This window comes from Scatophagus argus, chromosome 24 (genome assembly GCF_020382885.2).
Source record: "Scatophagus argus isolate fScaArg1 chromosome 24, fScaArg1.pri, whole genome shotgun sequence".
In the NCBI taxonomy this organism is placed as follows: Eukaryota; Metazoa; Chordata; class Actinopteri; family Scatophagidae; genus Scatophagus; species Scatophagus argus.
The window spans coordinates 5,613,667-5,631,702 of NC_058516.1; the positions used below are offsets into that span (position 1 = coordinate 5,613,667).

An 18,036-nucleotide genomic window follows, 5' to 3' on the forward strand; every position below is an offset into this window, starting at 1 on the left:
GCAGGAGCAGCAGTCTGGAAAATATAGACAGGGAAATTGAATGATTAATACCCCTGATTCCCTCAGTAACAACCACTAAGCAGACCCCGAGAGAAGCAATTAACCTCCAGCTGCTCCACTGACAGGAGTGAGTGCAGGATGTGTGAGGAAATGTGTTAGTGTTCCCTTGTTGGTAAAACTAACACACAATGTGTTATTAACTATTCTTACTGAAACAAGAAAGGTTAAATAAAAAAAAAAAGTCCATATGCACCTTGCATCTTACCTGCCTCTCTCTCCACCCTTGCTGTCCCATTTGGACTCTCTCTGGCCCCACACACCTCCTGGTTTTGGGCCCCGCCTCCAGACGCCTGCATCGACTGCCTCCTCCTCCACACCTCCCCTCCTTCCTCCTCCTCCTCCTCCTCCTCCTCCTCCTGCCTGTCCCCGCCACTGCCCGTCGCTCCTGTAAATCGAACACTGTTTTTTTTTTAATGTGTAACAACAAGGAGGCAGATAAAAGCAGCAGAATGACAAACTCATGAAACAAAGCTTCCAGAAAATATTCATATTCATCAAAGGATTTACTTGCACGGAACAGTTTGGTTCTTTAGTTATTACAAATTTGACTGATTTGAATCTAGAAGCAAATCCTTTTTCACACCCACCAGCCTCAGAACTCCCTCGTCTCTCAGCTGTGCTGCTGCTGGTACGAGCAGCTGCTGCTACTACTGGCCCGTTTGCCTCACTGCTCGATGACTCCGCCCCTTCTTCCTCTGCCTTTGGAGCCACTTCTTTTCCCACCTCCACCTCCTGAGGAGTGAAGAAGAAATGTTAGAAAAAAAGCTCTTGCCACCTGGCATCAGTGACATCAGTGATCAGCTTTTAGTCATCTGAACTACTAGTGGCTCACCTGAATGGGTGAAAGTGAGGATCTGCATGCTACTTCCTGGTCTGTGTTCGCCCTCCTGCTCTCCTCCCGACAGGCACACTCCTCCACAGACTCCCCCGGCCCAGGTGCTGCTGCCTCAGCCCCTGATGTCTGAGAGGAGCTGGGCGCTGTGGAGGTTTCTCCAGTGACGTGTGCAGCCTCAGCCAATGTCCCAGCAACATCTCCAGTCCCAGTGTTTGGTCCTGGATCTCCAGCTGCACCTTCAGCTCCAGGTTCAGCCCCTGCAGGTTTATTTCCAGGCTGGATACAAGCAGAGGAGCCTGCCTCTGCTCCAGGCCCAGTCCCGGCTCCAGTCTGCCCCTGCAGCTCTGCCTTTGAACCTTCCTTCTGCTGGGCCTCAGATGTAGCGGAGGTCCTCGATGAGTCCGTGCTCTGCTGCGACTGTTCCCTGTGCTGCCCCGCCGTCTCCTCATCCTCATCTGAGTCTATGTGCAGCATGGCATTGAGCCGCGTGTCCGTTGGAAAGCTGGAGCGGAGTTTTGGCGAAGGCCCCACCAGAGGCCGGTCGCCAGGGCTCCTGGGCGGCTCGATGGCATCCAGGTAGTCGTTGAGCGACACCTGCCGGTGGGTGTGGCCACCTAGAGCCACAGGAAGCAGATCTTCCTCTCCCATCTGTCCAGGCTCCCGCCACACACTGTCATCGCCATAGTAACAAGCACCATTGACTATCTGGGAACCCTCATCAGAGCCTGAGGGAGAGGGTCCGCGGGTGACGCGTGAGGATGAGGATGGGTGAGGGAGATCTTCGTCATCAGAGGGACTTCCCGGGTCACCGTTAACTGCACCACCCAAGATGGCTCCCACAGCATCTGGGGAAGCTTCTGACAGAAAGAGGGGATGGAGGAGGGGGAAGGACAGAAGATTGAGAATGGGGATAAACCAAGTAAACAGTTTAGAGTAAATATGTAATATGACATTCAGAATTTAAGTAGTGCAACAATATTTAAACAAACAAGTGGTACTTATTACAACTGAAACATTCAAGTCACGGCATGTAAAATATTGATTCTCTGAAAACCGAAGTTAAGCACATGTTGTAGTTAAAAAAATAAATAAGTAAATAAAATAATGTTTCTTACCCTCACATAAAAATTTATATTCAGAACTTATGTACAACATGTCAGAGAGAATATGTTTCAGAAACTATTTTTCTCCAACAGACCCACCACACTCTTATCCAGTGGGTATAATAACAAATGAATTTGTCTGAGCACAATCAAAGCCTGCACACCGATTTGTTTCTTGTGCAGCATTTACAGCCTGTTGGCAGAATGGGAAGGATCAGAATCTGCTTTATCGACCAAGAACACATGGACTGCGACACCGTTTTCCTAAGCTCAATCAGATGTATTTGAATTAATATTAGGCCAATTAGCTTGTTATGTTGCCACAGGCTTAGTGACACATCTGTTGTTCTTCTCACTAATTAATTCACTTACTGATTAAAGTGCATGTTGGTCCTTTAAATCACCCCCCAAAAAGAATGATGTGCATACACACCTTCTTGTCCAGTGGAGGTGATGTCCACTCTGAACAGAAGCTGCCCGCTCACATGATCGGTAGGAAGACGGCGACACAGGCTGTAGCTGACCGGCTGATCGCTGTGAACACATACACACACACACAGTTCATAAACAAGCAGATGAGGGTATACACACACTCCTATATATGCACGATGTTTCTCAGAAAACTAATCTAAATGAAAGATATTAAAAAATTTGCCATACAGAGTTTGTGACTTCAGTGCTGTTTATTTCACCTCCTACTAACAAAACCTGTGATATACAATGTGTACACACACACAAATACACACACACACTATACATCATGGTTCAGTGCAGAAACATGAGCTGAACAATTGTAGATCAATACCAAATCAATGCCTGAACAATGAGCTGATTGGTGCATATTGACCGTTACTGATCCAACTATGTTGAGTCACTGAGGTTAAGTGCTGAAGGTCAGATGTGTGTGTGGAGGAGGCGTTCTCTCCTCCTGTCTGAGCGCTCATTAAGGTAAGCAGGAGGTGTAAACACACACATTCATCGGCACACTCCCAATACGGCTTCACCTTTCACAGTCAGTCGATTTAAAAACCTGCACCCAAAGTGAGTACTGATGTGTGTGTGCGCGTGTGGACTCACTCGGCCGTCGGCCCCTCCAGGAGTCTCTGCACAGGGATGATCAGCTGACCCAGAAACCGCTTGATGATTGGTCGGCTCTTGGCAAACTTATCCTTCACCTCGATTTCCAACACGTCCGTCATCAGAGCCACAAATGTGTATTTCTACATGAGGAGCAACAGTAAAAAGTGCAGTTTTATTTTCACCATCGTGTATTTAGCAATAAACTTGACAACTCACAACGACAGTTCTTGATGCTGCATATTATCCAGTAAAATTGATTTAATATTTTGTAAAATGCATATGCAGGTTGATCACCAGCAGCAGATGTCAAACCACACAACACATTCACACTTTGGGTGTCGAAGCAGACGTTTAAAAGACTAAAATAACACAGTGGAAGCTCTTCCTCGTTATTGGGAAAAATACAGAAGATGACTTGAAAACGTTTTAAAGTGACACCACCTTCAAAATCTAAATATCAAACACTTAGTGCCTTTGGAGAAAGAAGCTATGGTCAAGTTATAAACAACAGTTCACTCTGGGGGTGTGCGTTTGTGCTGACCTCGCCGTGCCACACGGGGTTGATGGTGTTGGCTATGATGGAGGAGCGCCTCTCCTGGCCATGGTGGGTGAACTTGGGGAGGCCGCTCCTCTTCCCGGGCTGGATAGACATCTTCAGGTAGGGGTCGGGGTTGAAGAACATGCCCTTCTTCAGGCCCACTGCCCGGATGTCTGCAATGGAAAACACACAGTTGTCAGCACAAGTGGTATTTTTTTTGTCTGCACCACAATTCCACTGCTTCGTTCCTCTCACCTGACAGGGTGAAGCTGACGAGTTTCCGACAGTGCTCGGTGCCCGATTGGTCCTCCACGTGGCCTTCACTGCCCACCTAATGAGAACACAACCATCAGAAGAGCAGGGTTAGTGTATCACGTACCTTCCCATTTTTAGAGTGAACTGACTTCACTTGTAGAAAAAGACTTCAAAGTTAAAAAGGAGGAAACATGAGAGATAACGGCCTGAGAGCTCTGATTCAAGGTGACTGCTTTAAATTTTACTGACTCGACTGGAGCAAACGTCTCTCCGCCTCAGTCTGTGCTGCTGGGAGCTCAGCGGCATCCACCTCGCTCCATTCATACAGAGACATTTTCATCAGCAAACTCCCGTGATCCAATGCTACTTCACTACCTCATCAAAGTACATCTTTTGTTTTCATTGTTTTGTTTTAGAGACCCCTAGAGGCAGAGATTACATACTGCGGCATGAGAACATCTAAGTTAAGAGCTGTTGTCATTCAGGCTGTGCACAGCATCTTTCCAAAGGTTGATTTATGACTGCTGAAATTGTTGATTCTGACAGAATCCTCACCGTTCCACAGCTGCATTTTCCAAGTTGCAGAAAGCACTGAAAGGTCAGTCACAGATATTACCCAGTTTTCTTTTTTGCAAATAAGCACTTAGTAAACTCATCTTTCACAAAGTCCCTAAACACTAACTTGCTCTGAAAAGCTTTCTGAATATGGTCACTGATCACTGGCCTACAGGAACCAGACTGCCATCTGGATTAAGGATGAGAGAAAATCCAATACTATAGGAAAAACTACAGGAGCAGACAGATAAAATAAGAGATAATGAGTGAAAGACTGAAGGTGGACAGATGGACCTGAAGGAGATGTGGATGAGACAAACCTGCACTCCAGGGTTCTTGACGGTGATACAAGGTGTTGTTGCTCTTAACGCTCCACTTACGCCATGATAGTATTTGAAGCAGATCTTAGTCTCCGCTGTGGGGAGGGAGAGAGAGAGAGAGAACGCAGACACAAATGGTGTTCAGGGTTCTTTTCTCAGACATTAAGACAAACACAACATATGTGAAGTCCACTCACGCTCCATGAAGTAGGGTCCCGGCTCCAGTCGCCACACGATCTGACCCCTCTGGGTGCCGTTCACGCCACGATTCTTCGAGTCCCACACGTTGGCCACACACGTCTCATCTGACAAACACATACACACACATTTATACTCAGAAGCTGTTCCTCTGTGTTTATGTGTCATCAGTAAGACGCACAGATGTTTTTGTAAATTAGTCAACATTTGTTAATAATTCACGAGACAAGGGGAAGATGTTAATAACAATTAACAGGACATTTAGCAAGATCACAAGCTGCACCAACAGCTAATTTAATGAGGCAGCAGCATGTATGGACACCTCAGTAATATGCTGATTATAATGCAAAAGCTAATGATATGTTTTTAATGTCAAATCTTAACGCTAAAAAAAGGAGTAAATGTACAGTATTTCCCTTTCAAGTGTGAGCAGATTGTTCTGAAATATTCAGGGAATCTGCAGCTGGTTCAGTTCTACCATGATGAATAAACTGTTCCATCCTGGCCACCGTACAACCCACAATGCCACATGAATTCTTTCCCTCATGTTCTCAGTTTGTTTGGATCTTTTTTGGGGAGGGATTTTATTTGGAAGCTAAGGCAGCTTGTTGCGTTGATAAACCACCTAGATGGAGGTTACTGGATTCTGAGCAAAACCCTGCCCTCAGGTCATAAAGCACATCCCCCGTCTGAGCCTGTTGAGCCATCAAACATTTATGTGTGCACACTGTGACAAATGGCCCATGTCTTGATGGATCAGAGTTGATGTCTGTCAGCCACACACATACTGAACACCCCTTGCCCTATTGTCACACCAGGTCACCATCAATAAACCCTGAGCCTTTGTTGGTGACAGCAAAAAAGTATTACACGCACAAACACACACCTGTCAGACCTGATAACCCTGTAATCATACTTATACACCACAACCTGAGAGGTGTGACACACAGGTCAGACAACAGGATGAGGTTATGGAGCTCAGGCGGCTCCAGGGGAGCCTGGCCGACAGACAGGCTGGAAACAGCGCTTGTCTCTGGAGAGAACCACTCCAGAAATCCCCCTGCCTGTGGGTCAATACCAGCAAAGAGCTGCACAGAGATGGGAGGGATCACCTTTCCTCGGCTTCCTCTGTCTGTCTGGACAAAGGATCGTCCACAGGCCCTCACACTCATTCACACACACAAAATTGGTCACCTGCGATATGAGATGAGACCTCAGTGTTTGTAAATAGGTGTGTATGTCACTGGCTGCTGAAAGCTGCTCTTTCACACCTGAGCATGAGATCTACAGGGCAACACACAGGCTGTTCACCGAGACAGGCTTTCATCTGAGCTCAGAATGAACGATGGCTAGCAACATTAGCCAGTGGAAAAACATACTCAATACCATTAAGCAGAGGAATAAAAACACTTGCATGTACATACTGTATCGTGTATTCATAGTTTTGGGCTTGTTTTGACAGAATAATACCTCCATTCTCCTGCAGAAAGAAAACATCTTTCACTGCATTTTAGGAACTTTATGACAATTATAAAGAGTGTCAGAAAAAGCAGAGGCCACTTAAACAGGCTGTTTTTATTTTTTTAGTCTAAGTAGCTGTTATTTTTCTTCAGTGCAAAGGAGAGAGTGACTCAATTTCTCTTACCCTGCATTTATATCTTATTTCAGCCTTTACTTCTCAGATTCATTGCATAAAAACATAAAATTAAATAATTACATAAGTCAAAACACAAGCTTGTCATAAATTTGGCAAACTTGCTCATTTCACTAAAGTGCGACTTGGCAGTGAAAAGTGTTGAGGTTATTGTTCTCTTAAAGGGGCATTCCAGCGACTGGGCATTGCTATTCCATTAAATTAGGGATCCAAAAGCTCCAAAAAGACTTGATGCTGCAATGTTAAAATCAGCATGATTGTATCCATCTGCCTCATAAATGCCCAACTCGAAACCTGCTTTCAAACTCCTCCTCCACCTGCCCTTTATCATAAATATGAAGGTTCTAGTTCAGAGTCGAAATGTTTAAACTGGGATACACAATCTTAAATTTTTTCTGTTTTATTACACGCATATTTTGCAGGAAAGTTGCTCCCTCCCAATCCCAAAATTTTCCTGACAGTCCCTTCCAATAAACAGTGTCCCTCTCCTGGTGAAGGGGGCTGAAAACACACTCCCAATATTAATCAATGATGCCGATAATGTACCAGTTCCTTAAGATGAGTGAGGGACGGACTCTTCTGTTTGTGCTACAGCCTCTGTGATTCACAAGTCACTATAGGACAAGGAGGACCCAGTGAAAATGTATGTGAGAAAGAGCGTAACATGAGATGAAACATACTGCTCTTAAATGATACTGAAGCTGAGTCAGCATCACTTTCTTCAGGATAACCTACTCCCCTTCTCTCATCTTTTTCCTCTCACACACAGACAGACACACACACACACCCAATCCATTAGCCAGTTATTATAGCAGCGGTGGGGCTGATGTAATGCTCTAACCTTGAAGAGATGAGTTACAAGGCACAACCTCTTCAACAGCGCTATCGTATTGCTATCCTACCACAATTTTTATTACACTGCCAGACAAACAAGAGGGCAGACGTGGGGACAGATGAGGGGAGAAAGCATGGGACTGAGAGACAGGAGGAAATGATGGCGATGAGCAAGCAAGAACAGACCACGATAGAAGAGCATTTGTAAATTGTATGTGCATAATTAATAACTTACTGGACAGTAGGGGGGGAAAAAAGGTCCTTGAAATTTGCTGTTTTTTTGTAATGTTACAGTTAAGTTAATTACTGGCAAGGTAGACGTGTTCGAGTTTCAGTCACACAGTGAAATGCTGACTTACTCCAAAACATCAGGCCCATCAGCCCTGGATAATACAGTTTAGAATGGGCTTGGAGAGCTTACAATTAAAAATGTTGATATGCAGCCAGCTTCTAAAAAAGTGCAACACTGCAGTGGTTAGCTGATGTTAGTGACAAAACATCCATTAATTAATTGTCTAGTCACAAAGCATTACAAACATAGCTTCGCAGCTGAAGCTCACACTGGCATACATTCAGTATATGAAAAGTTTGGAGGTTTAAGTGTAAACAATTGGATTAAACTGAGCTGAACCTTTGCATGCCCAGCTAGTAACCTAGCATTGCATCCAAGACTCAGAAGCTAGGTGTGTCTCCTGGTTGCTATCAGATGCCAGGCTAACATTAGCAACTCCGCACTGCTGGATTCAGCACCTCCAGCCAAACACTGGGCTAACAAACCACTCTGCTATTTAAGAACAACTCCGGTATTTTAGTTTTCCATCTTTTAAGATGTTGTTTCCTCAAAGCAATAACTGAGGGATTAATCAACAAAAATAATGACTAGTCCTGGTTGTATCACATCATCATCTAAAGCCTTTCTTGACTCTTCCACTACTTCAGTGTGTGACGGGAGGATGAGTTTGAGTTTGCTCACCAATGTGGTACAGGCCGATCCAGTCAGTGGCATCCACTTCCTCCTTGATGTCCCAGGAGATGACCAGGTGGCTGTGACCCAGAGTCAGCTGGTACGTGGACGCTGTGAGAGATGAACGGCTGTCTGACGTCACCAGATCTGTGTCGCTGTTAGCCCGCTGAAGCCCCACGCTTGCCGCTTCTGATTGGCTCCCTGACGGCATAGAGGAGGCAGACACCGGGGCTCCAACCGCACCCTGCACCGATAGGCTACGAAGGTTGTCAGGTCCAATTGTGTGAGGCCGGGTGTGCGGGGTTCGCCGACGCACCGCCAGCAGGTGCTCTCGGGCACTGCCGTTGGTCGACGAAGATGATGAGGGGGACGAGGAAGAGGCAGTGGCAGCCATCGCCATGGTTATGGCAGAGGAGGAGGCAGAGAAGGGAGGAGGCGACAAGCGAGGGGGTGATGAAGACAGCTGAGGTTGGTGGTGGTGATGGTGGGAATGGGGCTGAGCGTGAGGATGGTGATGGTGGTGGTGGTGGTGGTGTGGGGAGGAGGGGGCAGAGGAAGTGGAGGGGGAGGATGACTGGGGGCGGGGACGAGGGGGGAGGACGGCCGTTGTGAGGGAGGGGCGAATGGTGGAGGCCAGGTGGGTGGGCCAAAGAAAGAATAGGGAGGGGAAGGAAGTTGGGGAAGAGGAAAGAAAAGGAAGAAGAGACGCAGACGTAACGCAAGAGTAAAGTGAAGAAGCAACAAATGGCTGGGAAGATGAAGTGAAGAAAAATGGACCAGCTGGTGTTCCCTTGGGCAAGGCACTTCAGAGTTCCCAGATTCCACTAGTCATCACAGTTGAACCTTCTGTCTCTTGAATCAGTCATGTACGTCACCTTTCCTCTGCGAATGTCGATGCTGTCGATTTATCCCTCTGAACATCCTAGGACCCCTGTTCATCTTGACAAAGCAGCAGAGCAATGCTTTGCTCAAGGGCACTAAAGCACTCGGAATCAGCCAGATGCCCTTTGTGACAAAGGAAAGTGATGAGGGTAGCACAGGGAAACCAGCAATTAGGGATGAAAGGTGATTTGATAACCCATCCGCTGGCCTGTCCGGGGAGGAGGGGTGATGACAGATCCTATGATCCACAGGGAGGAGAGGGGTGAGGGGAGACCTACAGGAGAGAGACAGAGGGAGGAAGAAAGGTGAAGGGGAAAGAGGAGGACAAGAGGAGGGATGACGGTCAGTATTTTGTGTGGAGCAGGGCAAATTGTCATGTTCACTCTTCTGAGAAAAAAACAAACCAGCAATACTGAGCGTTTCTAATGAGATAAATATGAGGAACAGCAAAAGTAATCAAAGAAAAATGTTCATGTTGTACTGTTTATTTATTCATACAGCCACTTGTTCACGCTCTGGACTTCAACAAGCTAGCGTACAGTAGCATACTGTTGTTAGTTGAAAAACAATACTTCCATATCAATAAATAAAATCTATAAAAATAAATAAATAAATCCTATAGCAAAACTTTTTTAGTTTCTGCACTAACATCTGCCAAAGACAGACATCAGCTACACAAGGAGTTTATAACTGCAGACCTGCACAAGCAGCTACCTCAGAGGTTGACAAGTTCAGTGCCACATCCTGAAAGGATAGAAATAAAACCATATCCTCTCAACCTTTACACACACACACACACACACACACACACACACACACACACACACACACACGGAGTCAATTTCTCTCTCTCTCTCATCTCCTTTCTTTCAGTTTCTCCCTTGCTCTCTGACGCACATCTCATTGCCATGGTGGCAGGTGATTACACTCAACCTTGTCTCAGCTTCCACACCAGTCACGTCAGATGCCATGTTCAGACGCCCCCCTTCCTCTCATTCTCTCCATCCTTCTTGTCATTATCAGACCAAGTGGATGTGCACTCACACACATCCATACTGTAAACCTTGTGCAACACTTTGAAATTGGATGCTGACAGAGGAGGAGAAAGACACAGAAATTAAAGGGGAATCCAACATACTTTGTGATTCATGATTTGAGTATTTTATGTTCAACGTGTCATAATTCAATGGCAAATCTACACGAACTGACAGTTTAAATTTAGCATCGTCATCTTTGTCAACTGTTTTGTTCGAGGAAGGAAAAGTACAACCACTTCTCAAACACTTCTTAAAACGAATAAGCTCCCTTATACTATTAATAGAAAAATATCAAAAGTACTTCGAATGTATAATTTAAATTACTTTAATAAATGCAAGAAAAGCAAATACAAAACACAATATGAACTGCATTTCACTTCATTTCCGTGTGTGACCAGAGCAACGTTAAGTCCCATGTCGAAAAACTGAACTGGCACTGACAGCGTGCATCTCCCAGGACAGTCAATCACTTCGGGTTACAAAAGGGCAGAGAAACAGAAAAAAAAGAAGTCTGCCTCAGCGGTCTTTCCCAAATGGACCAAGCTTCTAAAATTATGTGATGGGCTGAAATCTGTATTTGATGACAATAACAACAACCAATCCTGAACAAATATTTCTGTCACAAGAGGTCCAGACTAGCTTTTTCCATGGAGAATATACAACCCAGAACACCATTTAAAAAACAAAACAAAAAAAACAACAACAACAAAAAAAACAAACCAAGCTCTACAGGAAATGGTGTTGATGGGACGTGACTGAGAACGCATGTACACAAACAGACAAAATTACTCACAATTTACTCATGAATGTTGCCTATAAATAAGCTTATTTTCAAGTTCAGCGAGTTCAGGAATAGTTGTACAAGCTCTTCCCGTCAGTCCCATCACAGATGCAGTCAACCATAACAAGTTAAAAATTCAGTCAAAGAAACAGCCTTAAAACAATAAAACACTTAGTAAGGCAGCCTCACAAACACACACAGATATTCACGCCCACACATCTGGACAGCTTTATTAATAGCTCTGGGCAGAGGCTGGTGCTGCTGGCAGAGTTTCAAGCCACTTGTGCCCAAATAACACACGCACTTTTACATACATGCAAACTCTTAAAATCGTGCTGAATGTTTGCATGCTTTGTAGCAACAAATGAAAGTACACTCTTTGTCTTACTAATAAACATACTAAGAAAACATACTAATAAACTCAATCCTGACTCAATCCAGTCCCACAAGCTAAAACCCTGATACACACACACCCACCCACCGCTGCCTCTTGTTTTTATAAAACTCATCAGAAATGTGCACACACACACAGAGGCATGTGAAGCTGGTAGGAGGTGAGTGTCCTTGATCCAGCAGCAGGATTAAAACAGAGAATGGAGAGGATTTACTGTTGACAGAATGCCTCCCCTAATCCGATGCATTACCACACGGCTTCAGTCCGCAGCTGGATCCCCGTCAACCCGCCGCCTGGCTGCCTCTGCCACTACATTCCCATCCAGCAGTCAAACTACTTCAAACTCAGAGGACTGCTGTGCGAAGATGATGCAAATTAGGTCTGAATTCAATGCAAAATACATAACGCATCAATCAAACTTTTCTTAGTGTTGGTTATGATTTCTTAAACTTTGCATTTTTGCTGCATGTTTATTCTACACATTTTCATTACGCTTTAGAGGGAATTTTATATAACTTATGTTCATTTATTTTCTGGCAGGCAGAATGTTACAAGTCAAATGTGCTCAAAAAAATTATATGTAACTAAATAATTTATATCACCATCTGCAATTTTTTAGGTATCTTGGTTTTGAAAACCTTAATTATCAAAATAACTTATTACTATAGCTGTCAAATAAATGTAGTTAAGTAAAAATATTACAAAGCATGAAATGAAAATACTCCAATGCACTTCAGCACAATCACCACCAAAAAGCACTTCTGTATACTTAACAAATAATATGTATTTTAGCCATTACTTTTTCTACACAGAAATAAGACAGAATATACATACTTAACATAATTAATGGACACATGGTCTGATCCTGTCTGCTCAACATGAGATAATAAAGAGACTTTGCTACACGTGAAGGAAAATTCAAGACGTTTTCAGTTGCAGCATCAGTAATAATGTGTGTGTTGTGAGAGATCAGGTATTTCAGAGCAGTTACAGAAGTTGACTTGCTGCCCACTCCAATTTAATCTACATTCAGTTCGACACTGAAGGTCACACTTTACGGTTGAGCTATTAATACCTGGCCAGTAGCAAAACCTCCTCCATATCTCCTCCCCACCCACACTCCCTGTCCTCCTCTCTTCCCCTAACCCCCCCGTGTAGTCACTGAGCTGACCTTTGACCCTGGTCAGCCCTCAGTCTTACAACCAAGCATTCCAAATTAGGCATGCACACAAAACTTGTGTTCAGTGTCAGCCAGCACCAAGCACCACATTCAGTCACCACTGCAACCTCACTGTTGAATTTTGCTTTGTTGGTCTGGTATTCACAACCAGCTATGTGATATATCCTAACACAGTCTACTGTGCATTACCATTAATATAAATTTGAGTCAGCTCATCACAAAATAAGCCAAAGTCATGAAAAATTGCTCAGGCATTTCACTCACACTGTACATTATACCGTCAAGCATATCTAAAAATCAATCCCAGGGTGACCACAAGCAGTAGATGTCCACCTACACAACGCAACACATTCCCAGTTCCAGCGAGCACAGGAAGTTTAAAGCCCACAGAATTGGAGCACTTTGTTGTTGCCACATACGGTCAATATGAGCCATCACCAACACAAGCTGTCTCTCCCTACACAGCATTCAACATTTGGGCAGGCTGTTGTGCTGTTCAGTCTGTACTCCACTAAGAAAACAAGCAACGCTAACTAACTGTCACATTTCTAAGTTAGCATAGCACTTTAGATAGAACTAGCAATGAGTTTTTGTCTGGATTCAGTTTGATGTGTGACACTACACTAGACAACTGTATTCCTGTTCCACATTAGTGTGACCAAACAACAGATACATTTTCCCAATGCAATTATCCTGCAGAAGTCTTTAAATGTAATCAAATCACAGCTCTTGTATGATGGAAAGCAGGCAGTGGCTGGTTATCAGACGCAGCAGTTTGTCAAAGCTCATACCAATGCATCTGCATACTCGTCCACTATTTAACCACAGAGCGCTGAAAAATCTGCAATCTGAGGAAAATGAGCACTATGCAGGTTTCCGCACTAGTCTCCACTTTTGCATAGATTTCCCAACCTCCCCCCTTTGAAGAGTATCTTGTTGAATTTCCACATCAGCAAACTGTAGCCCCGTGCAGGCTGATTTCAGAAGGAGGAGGTGGTTAGTGGGGAAGGGGAGCTGGCGCCATGCTTTCAGCACACACACACACACATCCACAGGTAAAGTCTCTCTCACTCACACACACACTCTCTTTGCCACATAAGTACTTCCACAAACACACACACAGACAGAGGAGACGGTGAGTGGGTGGACTGACGGAGTGTGTAGACTGGATTTCAGAGCTGACTCATTGCTGCCCCACTGCCTCGAAGACTAAGAGTGTGTGTGTGTGTGGTCATCTGAGGAGGGTTTTGATTAGGGTGTGTGAGAATGCAAGTTATAATTTTGTTGGTGAGCTGCTGCAGTGGCAGGGCGACCCCATCAGCTTAAAAGATACACTCCCTTTGGAATTTACCTTGTCTCCAATCCTGTAACACCCGCAGCTCACTGTTTACTCTGTCATGTGAAAAACTACCCAAATCCATGCCAGAGGAAATGGACACAAACGTGAAAAACTGAGGCCCAAACCAGAACAATAAATGAACTGATCACCTGGTAACTGAAAAATAGTTTCAAGTTTGCTCCGTTTCAGTCCATTCCAGAGAAAAATATCTAAATGCTCCACTGTGTTCACCAACCAGTCGCTAGCTTTGCATGTCTGCTTTTTAATGCTGAGCAGGCAGAGCACAGTGGTTTTAATCAGTGTTTTCTAGCTGAAAGCTACAGTAACAACATAAACAACTACAGTAACAACTACAACTACAGTAAAGTTGCAGGCCATAAAACAAAAACAAGTAGCTTAAAAAAAAACCCCACTAAAACACTCCATAAAGCTCTGAAAAATTTGATGAGAGTTGATCATATTTTTCATCAGCTCTGCTACAGAGGTTTGTCACCACAAGCAACAGCTTTCGCATCATACACATGTGCCGTTTAATCTACTCCTCATAAGTTTTTATGAGTAGCTTTGTCAGTCCAGACAAAAACATTAAACAAAAATGTACCATCTTAGTCCAAGACAAAAAAAAATAAATAAATAAATAAATAAAAAAATCAGAGCAAATTTATTAACATCCAACATCAAATATTTTATTGCTTTGGTGAATATCTTAAAAATTCTTTCTATGTGGGCCGAAATACCCAACATGTTGAACTGCACTGTGAGACATACAATAAGCACAAGCTTTCCTTCAGCAGCAGCTTCAAGTCTGCATGTTATTTATAAATGGTGAGACTTTGTGACTAAATATACACACAACCCAGCGAAAACAGACCCAGGAGCTGACATCGATACAGTCAACCAATGATGACGGTGCTACACACACAGCCTGTGTGCACTGGAAGCAATGTGCATATGCCCCAAACCCGGATTGAGAGGTAGAAATTAGTTTCCTGTCAAAAAAAACTAAAAAAATGTTTGTGGACACTACAGGGGGGTATTTCAGCCCTCTGACTCTAAAACTGTCCACTGAAATCAAAATAAAGCTGATATTCTTCGAGGTGTGGCTTGCGCCTGGACAGAAAAAGCTAGATTACTGAATTATGCAACTACCAGAACTTAAAAGCAGCAAAAACAGTATCAGGCTAATTAAAATCACAAAGTGGAGCTACAGTGGAGACTGCCCAGTTCCTGAAGAGATGCCAGAAATTCATCCTATTTGCCCAAATAATGTTGTGCTGTTGGGGTAGTATATTTCTCTGACCGCATGGAGACACACAGCCAGACATGAGGACAAAATATAAAACTGTCCTCTAAAAACTGCTTTCGCCTCACTGCTAACCTTACAGGAGCTCATTTGATTTCAATGACAAATTTGCAAATTTAAGGCCTAACTGAAATTAATGACTGTAAAGCTGTTAAAGGTTTGTTTAAAATAAAAAAAAAGAAAAAGAAAAAACAAAAGAGGCAAACTCCTGAGAAAGGACCACCACCACACACTCACAGAGTCCTGAAATAGCTGTAGCGTGATTGGAGAACAATGAGGCAGTCCTGTCAGAGGCGACAGCTTCCTGTCCCCAGCACACCCATCACATTCCACTGTGCCAGTTTGTGTGCGTTTTAGTTTCAGTGCATTCTTGTATCTCCAACCTTTCGCAGAATAAAGTGTCAAACCCAACATGACAGACACCAAAGAGCTCCAGCAAAAGCAAAACTACTACTTCGGCATTAAACCAAAGGCTACAGGGTTAGGTTTATGTCAAGGTTAAATTGGTAGGGTTACAGGAACAGAGTGACATTTTGTTTTCTTGCCTGGAGTTGGATAAGATGACTGATACCACTCTCAGGTCTGTACGAATAGGATGCGAGACCAGCGGCTGGTTAGCACAGTGAACACTCAAAGAAGTCACTGCTTCTGGCTAAGAAACAGTTCGGCAAACGATCGCATATAAAATCATGAATTGTTTTCACACATCCATTTGGACCTTCAGACTGTTACAGGCTAGCTGTTATGCTGAGCTAACTGGCTACCCTCCCTTCACACAAATGACTCTGGGGCTTCACTCAGACAAGAAAGTCAGGATATCTCTGCCTCTGCTGTTGTAGTTTTTAAAGTGCAGTACAAATCACTGGGCTAAAACTTTATACTCCACTTCCTGTGGGTTGAAGATTTTGAAATAATATGACTTATATTTTTCCCGAGAACTGGCTTTAACATCCCTCACATACTGGCACACTGCATTTACTGATAACACGGAGCCTGATTTGTTTACACAATATGGATGCAGGTTTTTAAATCGAAAAAATTACAAAAAGGTATTCTGGGATATACATAAGGGAGTTCAATTCAAGGAAAATCACGGGGTGGGAGGCACTGAAAAGATAAGTGGTCTCAAATATCAGCTCAATAAGACTCGTAGTCAAAAATAGGCTTAATGCACTTGAGAATATCTCTTGCATTGCAGGTGCAATACTAAAATGCAGCAGAGTGGTAGCAGATCAACTGGACTCAGGCCCTGTCCTGCTGAAGTGTCATTACCCAGTTAGAACTGCATTCCTGCCAGTTCTAATTGGGTAAAAAGAAATAAATTATTCAAATCAAGACTAATTTATCATTCACTGAGGGCTGCTGGGACACACATATCGAAAATATTTTGTTCAGCTTATCCGTTCAATTTCCTCTCAAATGCAACCTCACCCCACACCTAAATTTATTATATTGAGATTGGAATCAGGGTCAGAGCCTACGTGAAGCTATTAGGGAGGAAGTAGGAGATGAGCTGTCCTGTTATTCTGAGACTGATGTGATTGTTTGAGCACACTACAGCTCCCTGTGATCTGATTCACTCACACTGTGTCTCGGGGCTGACAGCTGGTTTGAAATCACTGTTGACTTGCCCCCCCTTCTTTTCGCCCTGCAGTGTTTTTTTTCGTTTTGACAGCGACACATGGTGCTGTAGGAGGAGGGTTTTTAAATTGGCTTTGTTGTTTCTTGCCTTCAGGCCTTCATTAGTCACTAGTCAACGCAGGTGAAGCCAATTAAGAAGCGACGTCGTCATGCCACAATGACAGGCCAATCGGAGGCGGCCCTAACACAGCTGCACACTGATTGAGCAGTAAAAAAACGTGCGCAATTAACGACTTAATGGTGAACAGACCGAGCTGCCATATTTACATAAAAAATGCACATGAATACACGAAAGTAAACACGCATAACAAACACATACACGAGAAACCACACTTACCTTTGGTACGGCGATATAAACGTCGTTCGCCACCCTTTCGTCGTGCCGAAATTATCCTCGACGAAGTCGCTCAATCATGGACGTCCACACGGCCCGGCCACCAGCGACCCTTCATCGGTGTCCAGGCGGGATTCGTCGTTCCAGAGCCCGGGTGTAGAGACGCTGCCTCTCGGTAGTCGAACCTCCGTCTAAAAAAATGTTTCTAAATCACGGTTGCCATCTCTTCCCCTCCGCGGCGTCGTTTACTTCTACGTGTTACCAAGCCGGGCAAAAATACGCGTTCATATTTTATTTATTTGGCTGGAGCTCCTCACATCCGCCTGCGTCCTGTTTCCGCTGCTCCACACGCTTTCCAGCCGGCTGCCTGACGCTCTTCCATGCCCGAGTGAAATAAACTCAACCGCATTGTGGTGAAAACAACATATTTACGTTACAAATGCAGCTTAGGAACTTTTTGTTTTTTAAAAACAGACCTTGTTGCTGGAGTCCATGCTAGCGGGGCTCTGTATCAAAATAACCTATTAAACACCTCCCACCCCCACCTCCTCCTCTTTGTGGCTCACCGATGCACAATCCGCGGTTCGGGGACCACAAAAGGGGACGCTACGGGGATTCCTCACCAAAAAAACAAGGACTTACTGTAACTGTTAAACACAGATTTGTGATGTATGATATATAGTAATGCAGGTAGAAAGGGGTAGGGGATTAACGTAATGAATATGGGGGGTGGGAGTGTGTGTGTGTGG

General features: G+C 44.2%; 1 protein-coding gene across 2 annotated transcripts in view; it reads right to left on the reverse strand.

The window, feature by feature from the left end:
• Positions 1-18,033, reverse strand: part of hecw2b (HECT, C2 and WW domain containing E3 ubiquitin protein ligase 2b) — a 36,594-nt gene extending 18,561 nt beyond the window's left edge. The window contains exons 1-11 of one of the 2 annotated variants that reach the window (XM_046382009.1): positions 17,291-18,033; positions 8,406-9,552; positions 4,944-5,051; positions 4,747-4,841; positions 3,872-3,947; positions 3,620-3,789; positions 3,076-3,218; positions 2,432-2,532; positions 893-1,749; positions 648-792; positions 266-445 (exon numbers count right to left, since the gene is read on the reverse strand). In XM_046382009.1, coding sequence (XP_046237965.1) covers positions 266-445; positions 648-792; positions 893-1,749; positions 2,432-2,532; positions 3,076-3,218; positions 3,620-3,789; positions 3,872-3,947; positions 4,747-4,841; positions 4,944-5,051; positions 8,406-8,796 — 2,266 coding nt within the window. In that variant the 5' untranslated portion in view covers positions 8,797-9,552; positions 17,291-18,033. Of the gene's footprint in view, positions 1-265; positions 446-647; positions 793-892; positions 1,753-2,431; positions 2,533-3,075; positions 3,219-3,619; positions 3,790-3,871; positions 3,948-4,746; positions 4,842-4,943; positions 5,052-8,405; positions 9,553-17,290 lie in introns of both variants that reach the window. The other variant, XM_046382008.1, reaches the window with a different exon arrangement.
• Between the last annotated feature and the right edge of the window lie 3 nt (positions 18,034-18,036).